Here is a 21,231-nt window from a genome sequence, read left to right as displayed (position 1 = left end):
TCAGCCAGGTGGCTTCGTAATTAAACTGTTTATAATGAGTGTTTTCTGTTGGAGTCGTGGTCGCCATATTGAAGAAACGTGGTAACTCGAAGACTGTTTAATTTTGATTTCTTGATGGAAACAGTAGGCTTGTTTAGAGGCTGGAGAGGACATCTTCAAAGCGATGCCAATGGCATACATCCTTGCTTGTCAAAACATTGCTTCCATTAACATAAACTATACACGCCAAAGAATAACTTAAAAGACCTCTCCTGTACCGGCGTTTTGAAGCAATACGCGGGTTCAAGATGTGTGTATTTACCGTTATTTGATTTGTTTACTTCGATTGAACTCCTCGGTGAAAAGAAACTGAAAAATATCTCCAGACATATGAGGCAAAGAATGCGAGTTTTGTTGAAAACCTTTGAAGCGCCCCTGGCGATGAACCAACGACCAACAGGTGTCGCTGCTCTTTGACTCTCAGCGCCACCTGGCGGGACTCAACGTATGCTTATAGCCATTAGTACCTGGTTCGAGATTATACAATCATGCCATGTAAATTGAATAATGAATGGGTTTATAATCATCACATTAATAACAAGTCGTGTTCTGTTCCAGGTATTATATAAGAAAATCGCACGGAAGCTCAAAGTGGATTGTATTTTTAGAAGGTGAGTGGTTTGCGATTGACGTAAATTAAGAAAGTGCACTTTTCGGGAGAATCTTATTTACGGACTAAATGAACCCTGATGCTCTCAATATCTATATTTATACATAGCATTTTTATTTTAGCCCAAAGTAACTACGATGTTTAATGGGGAGCCCAAACCCCTAAACCCCCTACCCAACAAACCCATGAAGATAATAGATCCGGGGTAGAATAGGTCTTCAGCAACCCATGCTTGCCGTAAAAGGCGACTTTGCTTGTCGTAAGAGGCGACTAACAGGATCGGGCGGTCAGGCTCGCTGACTTGTTTGATACATGTCATTGTATCCCAATTGCGTGGATCGATGCTCATGATGTCAATAACTGGATTGTCTGGTCCAGACTCGGTTATTTACATACCGCCGTCATATAGCTGGAATACTGCTGAGTGCGGCGTTAAACAACAAACAAACCTACATGAAGATAATACTCGTTCTCGCCCCTTTCTAGGCCTACATTGGCCCGAAACAAGGGAAAACGTGTCAAATGTTAAGCGAACGACGATTTAGTTATAAAACTTCAAGTACAAGTTATTGATCTAAATCATCGGGATATTATTTAAGAATGAGAGTGAGGCCCTTAGTGATCTTAGGTCTCAGACGTTTACCATTTCGGAGAAACCCACGCCCATAGCATGGTGCTGACAATCATACTCAGGACGAATCTCATTCCAACTATCAGGGGGCACGGGTGGCCCAGTCGTCTAAGGCGCCGCGATTCGCTGTGCAGAGTTGCGTCCCTTGGGTACGCCAGAAACCTATGATTGTGGTTTCGAATCCCGGTTCGCCCCGATTATGTTTCTAGGTTTGTCAGCACCATACCCGTGCTCGTGGGTTTCACCGAATTGGTAAACGTCTAAGACTTGCATCACTTCGGGCTTTCCTCCCACATTAAGCTGACACGCCGTGATATAACTCGAATACTGTTGAATCGGCGTTAAACCCAACCCACTCACTCACTCTAACTATCAAGTCAAAATTAATTTTAGAACAAACAATTGGAAATGTAGGTCAAATTTTAAATACCTACTCAACAGAACGGGTTGCGATCGTGAATATATTTTGAGATATTTTTTATGAAATTGTGTGCTTTACAAAAACATGTCTTCAAAAATATTCACGATCCCTAACTTATTTTGTTTAGTATAGAATAATGATATGACTGCATTATGGCTCTGGGATATCAACGTATGAATCGGGGATGCTCTTTTCAATACATGTACATGCACTTCTTTAATGTGATCCCTAACTTATTTTGTTTAGTATAGAATAATGGTATGACTGCATTATGGCTCTGGAATATCAACGTATGAATCGGAGGTGCTCTTTTCAATACATGTACATGCACTTCTTTAATATTCATACCACAGTGCATTATCATGCAGCTAGGTGCTGTAGGCGGTCTAAGTCAACTGACCGACTAGTCGTATTTAAGGCAGGCTTGTATTCTCCATTTTGTCGCTATCTGAAGCGAGAAAAAAGATCTAAGGTAAAGTGCGATCTTCTTATTAACACAGTGTGGGAGCTGTGGCTTATCCCCCTCATAATACTTCTTTTGATGTCGGTGGTTTCTGCAAAGGAGCACCACTATCAATTAGCCAAGATTAGTGGATTAATAAACAGCTTTTGTAACACGAAGGCAGCTTTGAAGCTATCACGAATATTGAATTTGACAGTTAGTTCTCCGAGCAACTTGCGTAGCGCCCCACAGCCCACGAGTCGGCGCCTTTTGATGTGGATAATCCCAAATTACCGTGAACTGGAAACGAATATCTTCAAAGAATGTCTTTACTCCGCCAGGTGGATGGTACTGCTTTGACAGGACGAGCTGCGCAGAGAGATACACAGTCATGCGCGACGTCATGAGCTCCAGAAATTGGCCTCGACATCGGAAAGGTGAGCTGACGTTGAGATTGTAGGTCGGATTCAACTATCGTTGATCTCCGGAGGCTTTGCTCAAGATCGTTACTTTTGTTCAAGATCGTTACTTTCCGTGAAGTTTCGAAATGCTACGCTGCACTGAGAAGCGCAGCCTACCCAGGGAACCAGTCTGTGTTCGTGACCATTCGTGTCATTCCGTGACAAACCGAGAACTCTCGCTCAGGTTACGAAAAAGGGTGTTTGGTGACGAATGTGTGATGCAAAAGTTGAAGCTGACCCTGCTGTTTGAGGTGTAGAATTGGTCTTCAGCAACCCATGTTTGCCGTTAAAGGCGACTATGATTGTTGTAAGAGGCGACAAACGGGATCGGGTGGTCAGACTCGCTGACTTGGTTTTTGCATGTCATCGTATCCAAATTGCGTGGATCGATGCTCATGATGTCAATCACTGGATTATCTGGTCCACACTCGATTATTTACAGACCGCTGTCAAATAGCTGGAATATTGCTGTGTGGCAATAAACAAAAAAGTAAATCTTACTCCACCCGACCACTTTACTCCACCTGACTACCTTACTCAACCACCTTACCCGACAACCACCTTACTCAATCCTGTCACCTTACTCGACTGCCACCTTACACCACCGCCACCTGGCCACCTTACTCCACTGCCATCTGGCAACCTTACCCCCACCTGGCCACCTTACCCAACCGACCACCTTACCCCATCCGACCACCTTACGCCACTGCCACCTTACCCCCACCCAGCCACCTTACCCCACCGACCACCTTACCCCAACCGGGCACCTTACCCCAACTGGTCACCTTACCTCACCTGGCCACCTAACGCCACTGCCACCTTACTAGACCGGCCACATTACCCCACCTACCACTTTACCCCACCTTGCAACCTTACCCCGCCAGCCACCTTACCCCACCCACCACCTTTCCCCAACGACCACCTTACTCATCTTGGATACCTTACTCCACCGGCCACCTTAACCAAACCGGCCACCTTACTCCACCGGCCACCTTACCCACACCGGCCACCTTACCCCATGAGCCACCTTACGCCACCCGCCACCTTACCCCACCCGTCACCTTACTCCAACGACCACCTTACCCCACCTGGCCACCTTACTCCAACGACCACATTACCCCAACCGGCCACCTTACTCCAACGACCACCTTACCCCACCCGGCCACCTGACTCCAACGACCACCTTACCCCAACCGGCCACCTTACCCCAACCGGCCACCTTACCCCACCCGTCACCTTACTCCAACGACCACCTTACCCCAACCATCACCTTACCCCACCCGTCACCTTACTCCAACCGGCCACCTTACCCCGCTGCCACCTTACTCTACCGGCCAACTTACGCCACTGCCACCTTACTCCACCTGGATACCTTACCCCACCCGGCCACCTTACTCCAACGACCACCTTACCCCAACCGGCCACCTTACTCCAACTGGCCACCTTACCCCAACCGGCCACCTTACTCCACCGGCCACCTTACCCCACCCGACCACCTTACCCCCACCTGGCCACCTTACCCCACCCGTCACCTTACTCGAACCGGCCACCTTAAACCCACCCGTCACCTTACTCCAACCGGCCACCTTACCCCACTGCCACCTTACTCCACCTGGATACCTCACCCCACCTGACCACCTTACTCTACCGATCACCTTACCCCACCGGACACCTTACGCCACTGCCACTGCCACCTTACTCTACCATCTTCCCGAAACAAGAGAGTTAACTGACTTTAAAAGTCCAGTTTCCACCCTTCCCGAACTTAGCTGGAATTACTGGGCTATTACCAGTTATGTCCCCTCTAAGCCTCTCCTATGGACCAATGAGACTCCACCTCTCGTATGACTTGCGTTTACTTCACACAAAATGGTGGCGCCCAGTCAGGGCGATCTGATCGATAATCAAGGTCTATATTGTGATAAAACGGGTCTTACATCGCGAAATGCATCAAATCATGTGAGCATCTTGATTAAAAACATGAAAAGATTTGGAAAATATCTGCTGACAACGAGTTGGCGGTGCACATGGTTTTCAAATCCTGCAATCGACCGGAATCTGCACGACAGTTTACGAACCGGATCCACCCGGTGATGTAGCTGTAATGTTTCTTGCTACGGCGTTAAATAACATTCACTTATTGGGGCATGGTTACCAACGAAGTGTAAACGGACTTCCAACGATTGTTCAAATGAATAATGAATTCAATCCGTCGAAATCATTTTTTATGATCACGTGATCATTAAACAGGTTCAAGATCTGGAAATAAACGTTAGAAAAAAGTTGTTATAGTTGTATTCATATGTTTTAAATAATAGAAAAATACTCATTTATACTTCAAAAGATTAATCGTAATTTTTATACTTTCCCGACAAAAACTGAGGCCGGTAAAGAAGGTTCGGAATGCAAAAACCGAGCTAAGGCTCATATCCAGACTGAAAGTATCACTTTGATGATCTGAACTGTTTACCTCATACTCCCAACTGTTATGACAGCCGCTACCGCGACTCTTTTCTTTTCCCAAATAAGAGAGGTCAAGTTGCATATGGCAAGCCTCCTCCCAACGTATCAGACATATATCAGCCGACACTTTATGAATTCAAAAGCACTCTGAACACGTTTCAAACATCCCCACCGACTTTTTATCTCGGTATCTTCCGCCACACGGACCGAGGTTTCAGAGGTCATTTCGGGTAGCTCTGATGTGCTGTGCGGAGTGCGTAATGCACGTCGTTGTGTGGAGACGTGGTTATTCTGTCAGCAGACGACTTGTGTTTAAAAGAAGGGGCGGCGGTAAACATAGGGCCGTATTAACTGACACGCGAGGCTTGTTTACAAACATGCAAATTATTTGAGCTCAGTGAGCAGCATTAAACCAAAATAAACTCTAATCTATCTGCGAGTGGCCTGCCCTTTGGAACCTGAGCGCGGGAAATTCAGAATTATGTCGTCTGTCGTAATAGATAATAATGAATAGTTTATTCATCTTCATCGTGAATCGATAGCCATTCGTGATATGGGTGACGTCTGAGAAATATTTCGTAGTTTGTTTGTCATGTGGAAACATAAATAGAGATAAACAAAGTTATAGACAATGACGTTCCTTGATGTTAAAGCTTATAACTGACACTCCGTGCATGCTGCACGTGCGATGTACCCGGATGTATAAGTCACTTGACAAACATACAAGGATCCGCCGTTACCTAAACAGACTCCATTTTAGGTTTTGTATGATACAATATAAACATGATATAATGGTATATGAAGGTATATCATGCGGGCATTTTGCCAAATAAGGACACGAATTGAGACTGGATTTATTTCTGGGTAGGGATCGTGGGGCAGCTCAGGGCACTACGTCATGCATGTCATGCTCATGCTGTCGACCACTGATTTGAAAGACCCATAAAGCAGCAATATGGATGAATACGGCGTAACATTTACTCACTTGCTCTTAAAACAATGTTGAGAGGTGAGTTTGTCCATTTAGGACATTACCAGGCAGTATTGGAGTAAATTCTTATAATATTTGTTTCAGCGTCAGGAATATTGTCATGGGACCCGGAAGAAAATCCATTTTACTTTCACGCAAACATGGTGTAAGTATTGATTTGAAATATAAACGGTTCATTAGAATTCCAGGCCTAGAGGTTAGATCCAGGTAAATGGGATTTTCTGAACAACAAAATTGTTGAAAAGAAAATGTCTGCCACAAAAAAATGTATTGTTGCAAGATGGTCATTAAAAACGTTTTAGGATCATATTTATATTTAAAACAATAATCTGACTTTGTTCAGCTGTGGCTGAATAATATACAGTGTCAAAACAAAATCCCAGCTGTGGTAGCGCTAAGGTCGCGTTGTCGAATGAAGCACTGGGTCTCTAATCACAAAGTGCTACGAATGTCGTAACTCATATATTTTTACATAGCCCAGCGACAGTCGAAGTGATACGATCGCTTTGTGAAACCAGATCCCATATTCACAAAGTGACGTTTACACTACGACTGTTGTAGGGCTATCTCAAAATATATGAGTTACGACAGAACTCGCATACACTTTGGGAGTAACGATGCTATTTCATTGCGATTTGTAAAAAAAGGTATCGCTTAGTGCAATTTCTAGACATTTCGGATGTGTTCAGAGCTCAAGTTCACAAGCCAGGCAGATCAATAATAAGAGCTACATTGTGTAGCTACATTGAGAACAACTTGTGGCCTGAGCCGAGGTTCACAAAGAAGTCTTAGCGTTTCGACTGACGTAGCTCCAATACTGTATCAGTGTTGGGAACAGTACTGCAAAACATGAATTCGATACATTACATTTGATGCCACTTCTCTGTAACATGCTTTGTAGTGTTCGTGTATTTGTTAATGCCGTGACCATACATATAAAGCTGCTTCGAGAACACGGCGTCATGGAGCTGTTGCGACACCATCACTGCAGTCCTGTGTGTTCTGTTCCAGGATTGTACCGTATTGTTCCAGCGACTCCTGGAGTGGAGCCAGAAACGCATCGTCAAGAGGTAATTATGTGTGCTTATTTAAGTCGAGATACCCTTTAATGCTGGGGCTGGATTCATGCAGATGCTAAAGGGTGTCCTGTGTCTCCACAGGTGATTTCACTTTCATGGGTTCCCTGATCCTGGAGGAGGTGGTGAAGGAGCTGCTCAAGAAGGGGCTGAGGAATGCCAAGAAGATGCTGGTGATGGGCAGCAGGTCAGTACTATTATACTGGGGAGGTCAGTACAATACTGGGGAGGTCAGTACAATACTGGGGAGGTAGTCATTACAATACTGGGGGCAGTCATTACAATACTGGGAGCAGGTCAGTACAATACTGGGGAGGTAGTCATTACAATACTGGGAGCAGGTCAGTACTGTACTGGGGAGGTGAGTACAATACTGGCAGGAGGTCAGTACAATACTTGGGAGGTAGTCAGTACAATACTGGGAGCAGGTCAGTGCAAAACTGGGGAGGTAGTCAGTACAATACTGGGGAGGTAGTCAGTACAATACTGGGGAGGTCAGTACAACCGGGGGAGGTAGTCAGTACAATACTGGGATCAGGTCAGTACAATACCGGGGAGGTAGTCATTACATTACTGGGGAGGTCAGTACAATACTGGGAGCAGGTCAGTACTATACTGGGGAAGTCAGTACAATACTGGCAGGAGGTCAGTACATTACTGGGGAGGTAGTCATTACAATACTGGGAGCAGGTCAGTACAATACTGGGAGCAGGTCAATACAATACTTGGGAGGTAGTCAGTACGTTTATTAAGATCTGACTGAATTTGGTGGTCACAATGTTTAACCACGTATAATGCATGACTTGGTGCCCATGCTGTCAACCACTTGTTTATCTGGCCGATTATTTGCAGGATTGTGTAACATAGCTGTAACATTACTGTAACATTGCAGTCTGTAGCGTGAAACACTTTTCACTCACTCACTAATCACATGTGGATTTCCTGACAGCGCTGGAGGCACGGGAGTTTTGATCAACCTGGATCGCATAGCGAAGGTGGTGAAGGACCGTGCCCCGGGGGTGGAGGTGAGGGGTGTCGTGGACGCAGGGTGGTTCCTGGACAACGAGCCCTACAAAGAGAGGCATTGCCGGGACGCCTACACATGCTCCCCAAAAGACGGTATCAAGAAGGGAATCGAGTGAGTGACATGGACAAAGGGAGATAACTCATAGTTAATCATGTCGGTCATAAAATGTGTTTTCTTAATCATTTTAGTTTATTTTCTTGTCGAGTTAAACATCATGAATTATCATATCTTTTCAAAAGTGATTTCCAGATGTTGTATCAAAACAAATGTTCTTGGCAATCGACCTTAAAACGGAAGTTTCAGAGCTATGTTTCTTGAGTGTAGTCATAAGTTGTCTCCCTTGTATTGTTCAAAATATTCAAACATCATATCATATCATATCATATCATATCATATCTTGGACATCAAAGGCTATCTCAATATTATTATTTGGTCGTTTGTGTTTGGAAGTGGGGGTCTAAGGTTTCTCTAAATTATCATTATCATCACCCAAGGTTTATCTAAATAATAATCATCATCATAATCATCATCCACATTCCTGTATAAACTTCCCACTATGACATTATTCCCTGGACAGTGGGCAGGCAAATTGCGTTCTCAGCTCCTTTGGGAGTATACGACATGAACTGGTGTTATTGCAGATACTGGCAACCCCGTCTACCCGAGGACTGCATGGCCAGACACCCTTCTGAGGTATGGCGGTGCTACTTCGGCCATAGGATATATCCTTCATTGAAAAGTAAGCCTGTCCCCCGACGTTGATTTACCCTTCCCAAATGGTTTGTATTGCCAATACAGAGATTTATCTTTTTTTATTAGGTATTAAATTTACAACTTTTGTGATAGGTTTAAGAATCCCATACAAACCAGTTTCTTATGTGGGTGCACTGGTGGTCCAGTAGTCTAAGTTGTATCAATTCGCTGCGTAGAGTTATGTCCCTTAGATGTGCCAGAATCCAATGATCTTGGATTTGAATCCCACTGTACCCCTCTTAGTGGTTAACGGCCTGCATCACTTCGGGCTTACCTCCAACGTCAAGCTATCAACACCGTAATATAACTGAAATACTTTTCAAAGCGGTGTTAAACTCACAATATCTTATGCACAAATTCCAGTGTGTATTTTCTTGGTGCTTCAAGTGAATGAGTGAGTTAAAATTTAAAGTCAACATTTCCGTCATATAGTGACTATTGGTGCTTCAATGCAGGGTGAGGTGAAATTGGGTTGAATGTGCGTGCGTGCGTGCGTGCGTGCGTGCGTGCGTGCGTGCGTGCGTGTGTGTTGCATGCTCAGTACTATCACGTGTCGCGGCAGAGAACTGCCTCTTTTGTTAAATAGTTATTGAATAATTAAGATTATATTTCAACTCTCTCCATAAAAAAATCATGTGTCCGCCTCTGACCTAAACGATCGGTAAAAGACAGATGACTTTCATACAAGACATCCCTATTTCAGTGATGCGTCGAGAAAACAGTGCATGCAATGCATGATGAGAATAACTAACGACCTACGAGGTATTACCGTTCATCTTCCCGAGGGAAGGAAAAAACTGTAACTCCGTGTTTCGAGTTGGGTATTCTCTTTCTTACCCATAACCAAATTACCGAAGGCCTCAAGATCTCAGAAGCATGTCATCGATCCCAATTGCGTGGATCAGTGCTCATGATATCAATCACTGGATTGTCTGGTCCAGACTCGAATATTTGCAGACCGCCGTCATATAGCTGGAATATTGCTGAGTGCGGCGTAAAACAACCAACCAACATCAAGATCTCATCCCCATCCACCCTTGAATTGTATATACCAGCTGTATCCCAAAACAAATGTATCCCTACGCAACAATAAACAAGTCACGGCACATCGGACTTTATAAAATAGCTCGCTTTGACCATTAAAATTTAGTATAATTGTATCCCTCACACTTCAAATGCAAAACGTGAGAAAAGTGTTGTTTCATTTAATTTGTTCAATTTAACAAGTGCAAGTTGCAGTTTAACACACTTTTAAGTCTACATTGGCGAGTGCGGGAGTGTCAGTTGGAGTGGGTCCCACGTGTTGTTTCGAACATTAACAAGTTGATGCCAGACATGCATACGCCCAATGAATGATGGAGAGATGGATGTATATGCCATATTTATGAGTTTGCATTTATTTATTCGAAATCAAGCACCAGAATTATGCTACGTCTCATTTCATATCAGCACGTGATGGTAGAGTGAAAGCTGAACGAATGAAAAGTAGTACCGGCGACCAATGAAAAGCCGAGTTATTTATAGAAAAAACTAACTCCTAAGAGCATTGCAGAACATTTAATACCCTCTATCTGGCTTCCCATAGGTATAAGAAAGTGTATATACTCCCTGGCAAGACTATACATATTGTCATCTTCGTTCCCGCATCTCTCCGACAGCGCCAGTTTTCATCATCCAGAACCTGTACGACGCAGCCCAGATCAAGGTGGATAATGTATTCGAGGACAAAGGTCGGGGGTCAGATCTGTCCAATGACCAATGGATGTACCTGTTACAGCTGGGCGAAGAAATCAAGGACACGCTCGTGAATGCATCGTACGTAATCTGAATAAACAGGCATTCAGGGCAACCGTCAGTTATTTTCAACAGGAAAACTAGGTGTCTAAAAGCACTGGTGATTTCTTAGATATGGGAGAAATATTGTCAGCCTGGTTTCCTAGGTAGGCTGGGCTGAGCGCCAGCGAAGCATACCCAGGGAACCAGGCTGAAATAATCTCTGTCACCACATAGTCCATATACCATAGTCCTCGCTACTTGAGTTAGGGCACCTGACTGCCGATTCTTACCAGGATTGTAACCACACGATCCAAACTCAGTGATAATGTTTATCGCTTGCATAGGATATATCTTGAAAAGCGCACTTTGCATTTTATGTCATGACTAATATTCCTTATCACCGGAATGGCTTGATTTAACTTTAGAAGTACAGTAAACTACGGTTATAACGAACACGCTTATAACGAACTTACGGATATAACGAACTTACTTTTTTGGTCCCGACTATTTGCTGTAGTTATGCTGTATATATGCTTATAATGAACTACGGTTATGACGAACGAAAATTAGTAGTCCCTTTGAGTTCGTTATAACCGTACTTTAATGAATCATCACACATGCAGCTATCTGGTAAATGGCGAGGACAAGTTTATTAAACAAAATTCCTATTGACGCAAATCACCATATTCGGAAGTTTGGTTAACGCTGCTGCTCTGTTGTCCATTGTTTCAGTGCCGTCTTTGCCCCAGCGTGTGTGTCGCATGACGTCCTCACCAAGAGGTAGGTAACAAGTGTGTCGAGGGGGAATACATCCTCTCTATCTCCAGGGCTAGCATTTTGGTAAACCTACACGAAGCCCTGGATCCATGCCCCTGGTTCTCGCAATCTCAGATTAGCCGCCCTTGATTTCCATTTGCCAATTTCACTGGCTACGTACCAAGGTACCAACCATAATAGGAGGTACAAACCAGCCTCACAGTTGGGTCAGCCTGTCCCATTGATTATGATCGAGTTTGCCAGAAATTCAACATTGAAAAAAGGAAACACAGAAGAAAATCCTCAAAAATCTTGTTGATGGAAAGGATGTATTCATGTACAGGAAATCTCGCGATGGCTTTGGTTTCTAGGTAATACGAGTTACCTCCCTTACCCTTTCCCTGATGTCCACAATTGCTTGGTCGGTATAATGTCAATGAATAGGGCGGGTAATTTGCCATCGCAAGAACCACGGGAATGGCTCCAGAGGTTTATGTAAATTTACCGAAATGCCAGTCCTGGGGATATAGAGGAAGGGAGATGCCCGGGGACGAATATGCTTGTCGTTTTCAATTATTATGTATTAAATATTATACCTTACGTTGCCGGCGTATTACTGAAAATCAATTGTAAAAGACAGTTTTATTTACTGCATGTTTGTTAACAAAGTACATCATCCACCATATGGACCAACATATAATGTATATGAGGTTTTAAATCATTTACCTATTATCGTAGGGTGTAGCCTAGTGGTTAAAACGTTTGTTCGTCACACGGAAGGTAGGGGTTCGATTCCATTGTGTGTGTGTGTGTGTGTGGCTGCTTGTACTAGTCCGGACTGATGCCGATTTATAGCGCTAGCTCACTGAGGGACCATGCCGCAGTTTCAACATGAATACCCCACTCAGACACAGTATACTACTGACTCTGAGCCGACCAGTCCTTGTTTTAGCCCCTTAATGCCGAGCGCCAGACAGGGTAACAACAAGTACCATCTTTTAACGTCTTTTGGTATGACGCCGGACGTTCCGCTCTCCGGGCGGACGCTCTACCACTTGACTACGGAGGCGGTCTGTACTAGTCAGGACTTACGCTGGTTTTTTAGTGCCAGCCCACTGTGATACCATGGTGCATGGTTATCCCACTGAGATAGAGTATACTGACTTCGGGCGACCAGTTCTTGTTTTATCCCCTCAATGCTGAACACCAGGCAGGGTAACAACAAGTACCATCTTTTAACGGGTTTTTGTGTAACCACCGACCGTCACTGTGCAGCAAACTTTCAATCTCCAACACCACGGAGGCTTTCTCTGATGTTTTAGATTGCCAAAGGTTGGCAGTTAGCAGTGATCACCATCATCGACCAATTCACATACATATGAAGAGTGGGTGAGTGAGTTGGGTTTAACGCTGCTTTTAACAGTATGCCAGTTATATCGGGGCGTGTCAGCTTAATGTGGGAGGAAAGCCCGAAGTGATGCAGGTCTCACAGTTTACCACTTCGTTGAAACCCACGGGTATGATGCTGACAAACCTAGAAACATACTCGGGGCGAACCGGGATTCGAACCCAGAATCACAGGTTTCTGGCGTGTCCAAGGGACGCAACTCTGCACAGCGAATCGCGGCGCCTTAGACGACCGGGTCACTCGTCCCCCCACAATGAAGATAAAAAGAAGAGTCTAAGTTATGCAAAAAGAACATCATATAAGTAAAATAAGAACCTGACCGAGGTTCCTGTTGTCTTTGAGTGTATCTGATGTGGCTTGATCTTGGAGGCAGAGATGGTAACATTGTATAGGGACGTGTGTGACCCGTATGTTTCTCTGACAGTGAGTGGCACACGACCAGCATAGCAGGGGTGACCTTGGCTCAGTCCATTTTCTGCTGGGAGGAGAGCAACGCAGGCAAGCGACAGTGTGGAAAATCTACCTCAAATAAAAGAAAGTAAGTCAACAGTTTCGAACCAACCATGAAATATGCTTAATATTACTGAATGAACATCAACTAGTTTATAAGGACCGACGCTCTGAAGGGTCCGTGACAAATGAATGAGCAAAATAGAGTATGAGCCCTGTTTGTCACATTGAAAATTTCAAACTTTAAAGTTACGGTAAATTTTGAAAGTTTGGTTGGAAGATTATCGGACATGTACAAATGGTTGACAACGCTTTTTCCTCTCTTTCGCTTGCACAACTGGATATGTTCAAGTGCATAGGTTTGGTCACAGACTTCCTAACTAATATTTATAAACCTGGCTGTGACCCAGGATGATTAGTTACCTAATGTTTGTACCGCCTTTACCTAAATCCCGTTAGAAAATCAGCTTGGGTCAAAGACTTGCTGGAGTTAAATGTACGTTTCCTGGAAACCTCGAAAATTAGTATTTTCATATTTTTGCCTTAACGATACATATAGTGTCCAAAAACAAATAGACGTTGAAATGGGGCTCAAGTCGAATTCTCCTTTATTCTCTGATAACGTTTTTTCTCATTTGGTAAATTATGCATAAAAGGCGCTTTTCATACCTTGTTTGCAGTCAATATTTTGAATTTTTGTCTGTTGATATAAAGGGGAAATTTCCCTTTAATATGCTATATTAAACGCAAAAATACCTAAGGTCTTAATTTGTACCACGTAAACGGTATTGGTGGCTAAGGTATTCTCACACAGGAGAAATCACATTTTACGAATAATTGCAGTATCTGGTATATCTTTGGGTGGTTGGATTTCAGCTAACATATCATCACACAGAACCCTTTATTTCCTCTAAGAATCCACATTACATTTTTCGTCAACCTAATATGATGCTTAGAACATTAAATGTGAAAGGTCAACGCGAGAAAATATTGTCTGGATTATCCAACGAAACAGGTTCCATTGGGCGTAAAGACAAAATATTGATGAATATAATTTGAGTGGCTCACAGTGACTTATAGATGATGACACCAGGCGTTCGCGAAAAGAGCGAACATTTCCTGGTCTACCGGTAGAACCCGCCACTCGCACAATTTGATTAAAAGGTTTGCGTTTGTTTGTTTGTTTTTGTTTGTTTGTTTGTTTGTTTGTTGACAAAAGTCATTACACGTACGTTTACCATTGTGTTGTCAGAATCAGTCTGATGGGAGTCAATGAAACCCCACTGGCGGACGAGCCTCCAGCTGGACCTGTCTATCAGAGGCGTCGACAGAAGAACCGGAAGAAGAGGAGGCGAAACAAGAAGAAGAGGAGGAAGAATAGAGGTATGTGGGTTAACTGTTTCTGCATCGAATAGTAACCAGCAGAGACCATAAAATCAATCTATTTTATGGCCTCTGTTAGCAGGTATTAGTGAGTCAGGCCGATGTGAAAGGAAAGACGGTGTTGCAGATAAGTGTTAAAGCCGTCTAAGCACGGCTATGGTGCAAAAGCGAAGAAAGAATCAGAGATTCGAACCACGGTCAAAGGTTCCTGGCACGCTCAAGGGACGTAACTCTGCACAGTGACTTACTAAGGCTTAGACAACTAAATATGCCCCTGGTGCTAATCAATCGATGATGTAATTTGTGACTGTAAAACTGATGTTGTACCTGGCACTATGCTTGTCGTAAGAGGCGACTAGTGAGTGAGTTGGGTTTAACGCTGCTCTTAACAGTATTCCAGTCATATCGCGGCGTGTCAGCTTACTGTGGGAGGAAAGCCCGAAGTGATGCAGGTCTCAGACGTTTTTACCACTTCGGTGAAACCCACGAGCACGGGTATGGTGCTAACAAACCTAACAACATAATCGGGGCGAACCAGGATTTGAACCCCCAATCATTGGTTTCTGAAGTGCCTAAGGGACGCAACTCTGCACAGCGAATCGCGGCGCCTTAGACGACTGGGCCACCCGTGCCCCCGTAAGAGGCGACTAACAGGATTGGGTGGTCAGGCTCGCTGACTTGGTTATAGCATGTCATTGATCCCAATTGCGTGGATCGATGCTCATGATGTCAATCACTGGATTGTCTGGTCCAGACACGATTATTTACAGAGCGCCGTCATTTAGCTGGAATATTGCTGAGTGCGACGTTAAACAACAAACACACAAAAATTGACTGACGACTGAAAAATATGAAATTTGAATTGTCAGATTGAGATATTGGACGCAACCATTCGTTTTAAAGAACAAGTCGTGGAATGCTGCTCTAAGCGGCCTTAACACACCACGCGCTCACCTACTGGTTAACATATATGTATCACTTGTCTTACCAGGTCGCCGTGGAAACAGAGACAAACGAGCAGCCAAGAGTAACTGCAAGTCCCATCTGATTGACAGTTGCCCCTGGCCCCATTGCAACTGTTCATGTCCCAAGTGCCCGTGGGCCACAATGGCGGAGGTGAGCCAGTACTTCATGAAGTCTCTGGCGGGTGTCATGGGGATCGACCCCAAAAAGATGCAGAACGTCAATTTGTGCGGATACTGAGACAGTCATCTGAAGTTCCGAACTCAGGCTTCTTGCTTTGACAATATGTCGTGCGGAAAGTAGCACACCACATTATACCTCCATATCTCGCGATATTTAGCGAGATCCAGTCCGGTCCAAGAGACTCGCTTTGGGGCACGACTCTATTAAGGCGATAGTTTTGGGAATGAAAGACTCCATGGCCCTACATGTTGACACTAACTATAATATGACGAACGTGCCGTCATTCGTTTATATCGGGTCAAGTGGCACTGTGGAAAATAGTTTCAACAATACGAGAGCCGCTTTAGAACGTGGAGCCAAGGGTTTGTGATGAGATGGATATTTCTGCCACATTGATGATGAGTTGCAATGCAATCTCAATCTAATTAAAATAGCATCTTTTATTCCGATAAGATACCCCTATGCTTGAAGAATTTTGCCAAAGAAACTAGCCACAGAAGGGTAATATACCCCACAGTACAATACTCGTGGATTTTAGATGCCACGGCCTTCGAAAACAACACGATGTATATAAAAAATTCTACTATTACGCGGCTTTCTATTTTTGCATTCGGAATTGCTCGACTAGATTCGTTTTCGAAATACTAAAATCAGATATCTTTGTCTGAACATATGGTACACGTGTGCACATATCGCTTAATCGTACCGAAAATTTAGAAGCCTCAACGCTGCATGTCTGATTAGGCAGTTCGCATGACTGGATTTCTATAGAGATGTGTTGAGATCTTCATGTAGAGGGTGTGTCCTATCGGAGTAAACGATCTGATTTTAATGAGATTGAATGCAGCCTGTATTCTCTTTGTATATAATGTCACGTGACATGGCATCCTTGTTGATTGGATATTGTGGTATTGTGATGTCACTCCGATTTTGAGTGTTGATTTGCTGGCTGCAGTGACGTCACTCCGATTTTGAGTGTTGATTAGCTGGCTGCAGTGACGTCATATGTTGTGTTCTGTTGCTCATGCGCATTCATTCACTTATTACAGAACTCCGATCTACCTCCTGGGTATCACAATATTCACTACAGGCTTCAAGTTCTGCTATTGTTCGTATTGCGTTTTATGTTTTATTTGTTTTATTTCAAAGAGCTACTTTCAACATACCTTATCAAAATAGGTTCAAATACATATTGGAATAATCAAATCAATCACTATGTATTTTTATGTTTAGTTTCGTTATCTACCACGACAGTAAATATCATATAAACGGGCTATAGTGTGTTGGTTTCTTGAAAGTGTTGATCATTGTTTATAATGAGGAATATTTAAATGTGGAGGTTCTTTAAACGAAGTATGATGATGCTAAAATCACAACTGATAGGTAGCAATATAACATCACGTGCAGATTCTGTATTTTCGACAGAAGGAATGGAAAATACGAAAAGGGCAAACTTTCCATTTCAATTTAAGTATTTTAAAAAAAATTTAGTTGGGGAGGAAAAATGTGGGCGGTAGTTTTCAAGCTAAATGTTCATCATGTTTTTATTTTAGTTAATGAATAAACTTTATTTTGGTTAAATAATTTATTTATATTGACAGAAAATTGGTTTGGTTTGTTGTTTAAACATTTTACTTATTTTAGTCGGCAGCATAAGAAACACTTTCAGTTTTTTTTTAAAAATTCACATTGATTTTTTGGGGAATTGGCAGATTCGTAAACCAGGGTTTCAAAAGAGTCCGATAGAGCTACGAATATGGCGAAGGAGGTGTATGGTGAAGTGTATTGAGTTCGAAGCCTTTGCGAGAACCATACATTATTTGAATGGTAAGTCAGCTTCGATATTTTGAGACACCTATTGTCATATTGGTTCCACTGACCAATCAGCTATAGGAATGTGAAATACACGTGTGACATTAGGGTAAAGATGTTAAACACCAGGGTCTTCACAACCAAATGATACAGTAAACTACGGTTATAACGAACTAAAAAGGACCATTAATTTTAGTTTGTTATAACCGTAGTTCGTTATAGGCACATACAGGAAATGGATGGGAGCCAAAATCAGTTCGGTATAAACGTGTTCGTTATAAACGTAGTTTACTGTAGTATACATATATGGTAAACATTGGACAACTAAACACTCTTTAAATCCACAGTGTTGTTGAATTGTTTCGAAACGTTTTTCGTCTACAGTGATTAGACAATATGTATTTGTCTGCGTGATTCTCATCTCCCAACAATCTTAAATTATCGTCCTGCTCAAAATAAAAAACAAAAAATGGTTTCGTGACCACCCGTTCGCCCGCTTATATATATCCTGAAAGGTTGGAAAAAGTAACTAATTCTCTGCATCGTAACAAAATACGCGCAAGGATATTCGAAGAAGGAAAGTGTGTGTTTCATCACTTAAAGGCTCTAACACCTTCGAATAAAGTACAAACGACATCGGACTGAACTAGTTTTGCACATTTCTTTGAACAACAGAAAAATTATTTATTGTGTTCACAACCGGACGTAAGTTGTTTTTATTATCATGTTGTTTACATTCTTCCGGCCGTCCTCTCCCTCTGAAGCTGACCTGGTGATGATAAACACATGGAATAATACGGGTGGCCTATTCAGATGCATTTCAAATATTGACCCTAACAACTTAATGTCAATCGCAGGCTTAGTAATATGACCTTTATGTTCTCTCAGTTTTTAAAGAATAAGGTATGTTTGTTTTTTTGCTGGGAAAAGTTGCCTGGGTAAGAGAAAAAGCAACTCTTGTTCCGTCTTTTGAATTTTTTTCGTCAGGGCATCACCAATTTGATGCATACCTCGAGTCCGTTAGCTATACTACTCAAAAGAAGTTAAGGACACCCGATTCTTTCATGTTAATACCGTTAATGTCATGGCATAACAGATGAGCTATAGTCGAATGAAAGAATCGGTCGGTCCTTAACTTCTTGTGAGTAGTATGTGCTTCATCTTCATCTGTTCTGGAAAGGATACCCAGGTAAGGCTGCACATAGTTAGTTGTGCTGTATAATGCCTATTAATCGAGGTTGTTGGTAACCATGGCAACGCGATGTCACGTGGGCAGGAGGCCCTGTATATTTCATGTTACGGGTATCGAGATTTACCAAGAGTTGTATTACATGTTTCATGTCAGTATTGGATTTTCTTGTAGCGCTTGTACGATTCTCTGCCGTTAAGCGTTGTTACCATGGTGATCTTGACAATTTTGCGCCCTACCTTATAATCCATGTTTTTTGTTTTGTCAGTCAAAAAATATCATCCATAGTTTTCGTTGATTCTGTATATTATGAAAAACAAAAATTATGAAGAACTATTTGAACTCTTTTTACGGAAATCATTTGGAATATTTGTCACATGGTCTATAAACTTGCTTGCAGAGGATTGCAACATAAAATATTGTTTCTCACCAGCGGGCGCTGCCGTACATGTTCAACACACTGCCTTTTGTTAGTCTTGTGGAGGTGCGACTTCTCGGAGTGTGCGAGAGAGTGCGTGATTTGCCCCGATATTTTGAGGGCATATTTTCTATTTTCGTGTTATGTGTTTCGAATTTTGTGTACATGCATATTACTGCATTTTATTTCAGTACATAAAGTCTGAGCTGTGAATAGTTTTTGTATGCAAAGTGCTATTTTAATCATTTATTTGACACTAACCATATGTAAGGTTATTGATTAAAAAAAGAAATGTTGATACTTGTCAATACCAAAGACGTATAAAACTGGGCGAGAATGTTTGCTTTGTTTTTCAATGAATGAGTGAGGTTGGTTTCACGTTCCCCCCTTTGGCAAATAGTTATGCCTATCACGAGGGATACCAGTGAGTGGACCGCCTCCGTGGTCTAGTGGGAGAGCGGAAGGTCAGGAGTTCGATCCCCGACCGCGTCATACCAAAAGACGTTTAAAGATGGTACTTGTTGTTACCCTGTCTGGCGCTCGGCATTAAGGGGCTAAAACAAGGACTGGTCGACTTGGAGTTAGTATACTGTGTCTGAGTGGGGTATTCATGTTAAACTGCAGCATGGTATCTCAGTGTGCTAGCACTATAAATCGGCATCATTCCGGACTAGTACAAGCAGCCACACACACACACGTGCATGCACGTCGCTATATAAGTGCAATAATCTTGGACGCGACGTTAAACCCCATTTCACCTCGCCTCACCTACCAGTGAGTGAGTTGCCTTTCACGCAGCTTTTAGTAATATTCCAGCGATAAGCGGGGTTAACCAGAAATCGAATCCGGGAACTGAGCTCGTGCCTTCAGCGTGGCAAACGAAGGCTTTAACCACTAGGCTACCCCACCGCCCCATGGGGACAACAAATGGGATCAACACATTATTATTCGGAATCGAACCTAAGTCTCCAGCGTGACGAGCTAACGCGTTAACCACTAAGCTACCCAAGTATCTCTTGTTGTTCCTGGTTTGTTTGTTTTTTGTTGTTTAACGCCGCACTCAGCAATATTCCAGCTATATGACGGCGGTCTGTAAATAATCAGTCTGGACCAGACAATCCAGTGATTGATATCATGAGCATCGATCCACTCAATTGGGATCAACCAAGTCAGCCCGTTAGTCGCCTCTTACGACAAGCATATTCGCCTTTTACGGCAAGCATGGGATGCTGAAGAGCGGAACGTCAGTGGCTCGATCCCCGGCCACGACATACTAAAAGACGTTGAAATATTGTACTTGGGTCCCTGCCTGACGTTCGTCATTAAGGGGATAAAACAAGAACTGGTCGGCTCGGAGTCGGTATACTGTGTCTGTGTGGGGTTTCAAGTCGGTATGATATGTCAGTGGGTTAGCACTGTGACATCTGTATTAGTGCGGACTAGTTCCATCAGCCTCGCACACGCACACGTACACGCACACGTCGCTCTATAAATGCAATACTGTTTAAGCCATTTCACCTCTCCTCTCCTCACCGCACCGCACCGCACCGCACCTCACCTCACCTCACCTCACCTCACCTCACCTCACCCTCATGACAGGCTGGAGGCGACAGACTGACCCATAAGTGTGCCAATGTGAGATACACATGATTTACAGCACACTTCTACGTCTCCCGATTGACTACAAATATTATTTTTTAAGACCTATATACCAATCCCTTAAACAATTACCTTCATAGACGTATATGTCATTTCATCAAAAAGGAACTTTGACAATGGATTCTGGCGGAAAACAAATAGTAGGCGTGGTTTCGCTGAGCCCGCCATCTTGTTTTCCCAAACCCGAACCGGATTCTGTTCAGATCTGGAATCCTTTCTTAGGGACGGACCATTTGATTTTGTTATTTTTTAAAAAAAAAGAATTGTTCCAGAAATTGCTTGAACCAAATGATCAGACTGTTGAAAAAATAAGAAATGTT

General features: G+C 43.1%; 1 protein-coding gene across 4 annotated transcripts in view; it reads left to right on the top strand.

Moving 5' to 3' along the window:
* Positions 1-19,575, top strand: part of LOC139473880 (palmitoleoyl-protein carboxylesterase notum1-like) — a 68,262-nt gene extending 48,687 nt beyond the window's left edge. For all 4 annotated transcript variants that reach the window (XM_071256666.1, XM_071256667.1, XM_071256665.1 and 1 more), the window contains 12 exons: positions 598-650; positions 2,485-2,580; positions 6,143-6,203; positions 7,070-7,128; positions 7,219-7,321; positions 8,084-8,272; positions 8,803-8,900; positions 10,573-10,729; positions 11,423-11,470; positions 13,279-13,392; positions 14,557-14,687; positions 15,679-19,575. In XM_071256666.1, coding sequence (XP_071112767.1) covers positions 598-650; positions 2,485-2,580; positions 6,143-6,203; positions 7,070-7,128; positions 7,219-7,321; positions 8,084-8,272; positions 8,803-8,900; positions 10,573-10,729; positions 11,423-11,470; positions 13,279-13,392; positions 14,557-14,687; positions 15,679-15,890 — 1,321 coding nt within the window. In that variant the 3' untranslated portion in view covers positions 15,891-19,575. The remainder of the gene's footprint in view (positions 1-597; positions 651-2,484; positions 2,581-6,142; positions 6,204-7,069; positions 7,129-7,218; positions 7,322-8,083; positions 8,273-8,802; positions 8,901-10,572; positions 10,730-11,422; positions 11,471-13,278; positions 13,393-14,556; positions 14,688-15,678) is intronic.
* Positions 19,576-21,231: the final 1,656 nt, after the last annotated feature.

Source organism: Haliotis cracherodii, unplaced genomic scaffold (assembly GCF_022045235.1).
Source record: "Haliotis cracherodii isolate W230 unplaced genomic scaffold, xgHalCrac1.p SCAF_3, whole genome shotgun sequence".
Lineage (NCBI taxonomy): Eukaryota > Metazoa > Mollusca > Gastropoda > Lepetellida > Haliotidae > Haliotis > Haliotis cracherodii.
This window is presented reverse-complemented; position numbering and strand designations above follow the sequence as displayed.